The 1,605-nt window shown below is 21.7% G+C and overlaps 1 protein-coding gene across 1 annotated transcript in view; it reads left to right on the forward strand.

Moving 5' to 3' along the window:
• The window catches only part of LOAG_18929 (hypothetical protein), a gene marked incomplete at its 3' end in the record, with an annotated part of 7,907 nt that extends 6,553 nt beyond the window's left edge, over positions 1-1,354 (forward strand). The window contains exon 4 of the mRNA XM_020451591.1: positions 1,228-1,354. Within this exon, the coding sequence (XP_020304612.1) occupies positions 1,228-1,352 (125 nt within the window). The remainder of the gene's footprint in view (positions 1-1,227) is intronic.
• Positions 1,355-1,605: the final 251 nt, after the last annotated feature.

Here is a 1,605-nt window from a genome sequence, read left to right on the forward strand (position 1 = left end):
CAATCAACTGCCGTGTTTTAAAAATATAGTAATTAATTAATCAAAATTCGTAATTTTAGAAATTAATCTTAAATGAATGATTTAAAAATGTAACAATTTATTAAACTAATTTTTATTTTTTGAAAAATAATCTTAATGATTTCAAAATACAGTATTTAATTACCGCACGGTTTGGATAAGTAAAATAATTAAATCTATGTTTTATGATTTAATTTATTCAAACAGCTTACCACATTATAGTGAAATATATATATACGATATGCCTATATGATGTACATGTTATTTTTATTTATTATTTCAAATTTAAATATATTAAAAGTTTAATTGGCTTTTAATTAGCTATTGTCCCTTTTTTTTTCTCATCATTTCCTTTTTTCTGAATCTTTCAAGTTTAATTAATTAATAGGAATTATTGCTGTAATTAGATTTACCAACTTCCACTATACTGATAAAAGTAAATTATGCAAATTTTTGAATAAATGAATAAAGGGAAATATTCCCTTTTGTAATATCAGTATGAAATGATATCAAGAGTATTGATAATTTCATTGTTTATTATTCGATTTATTTTTTCTCGGAAACATTTATTAACATTGATTTGTGATAGTATGTAAGATTTGTATAAGTTATCTGATAAATTGATTACTGATATAATTTGATAAGTAAAATTATTCCAAATTAAGCATTAATTTAATTCGACCATAATTTATTATATGATATGTGATTCATATGATCTGTACTATTATTTGATTTGAAAAAGATTGTATAATAAAAAAAAGAAAAAATGGACGAAATTTTAAAAAAAAAACAAAAATGAAAAGTGCAAATAAATATTTTAATATATTAAATTATTTTATACATAAAATCAAAAAAAAAAACAAAAAAAGTAATAAATTTTTAACGTTTAGTATTTACGTTGCATAGTTGGCAATTAATTAATAATAAAACATATTGAACAAATGAAAAGTTTATGTTTAATTTAAAAAAGTATTATAAAGTTTAAGTAAATAAAAGAATAAAAAATGTTATATGCTGATAATCAATTTGAAATGAATGTATTTTAAAGTTTTTCCTGCTTTTCCTGACAAAAAGACTTTATGATATTTCAGAAGATTAAAAAAAATCTAATCCTGAATTATTCTAATCCTGAAAATTCTAACTTTGAATTCCCCAATCCTATATTTATATTACTTAAATTTCATCCAATTTCTGCTTTTTTTTTTTTAGATGAATATCGAAATGGTGGTATACGTTTCGATACAACTGTTGAAAATAGAGAATCGAAACGAAGGACAAGTACGACAGTACGGGTGACAAGGAGACGTCGAAGCGGTTACGGAATTGCTATCAGCAGGTAGTATCAAGTAAATTTACTAAAAAAAATATTCAAGTAATTTGAAAGTAATTATTCTTCTTTTATTTTGATTGACTTCAGATAATATCAGTTTCAATTTCGAGTTCAGATTATCATTTAAAATTATTATATTAGAAATGATACGAAGTTATTTTGTATCATTTCTATTGGTCAGTAGTGACCAATAGAAATTTTTATCATTTCTGTTGTTCAGTAATGATGATTTTCATAATAAACGATGTTTTTTTTTT

This window comes from Loa loa, assembly GCF_000183805.2.
Source record: "Loa loa unplaced genomic scaffold supercont3.698, whole genome shotgun sequence".
NCBI lineage: Eukaryota > Metazoa > Nematoda > Chromadorea > Rhabditida > Onchocercidae > Loa > Loa loa.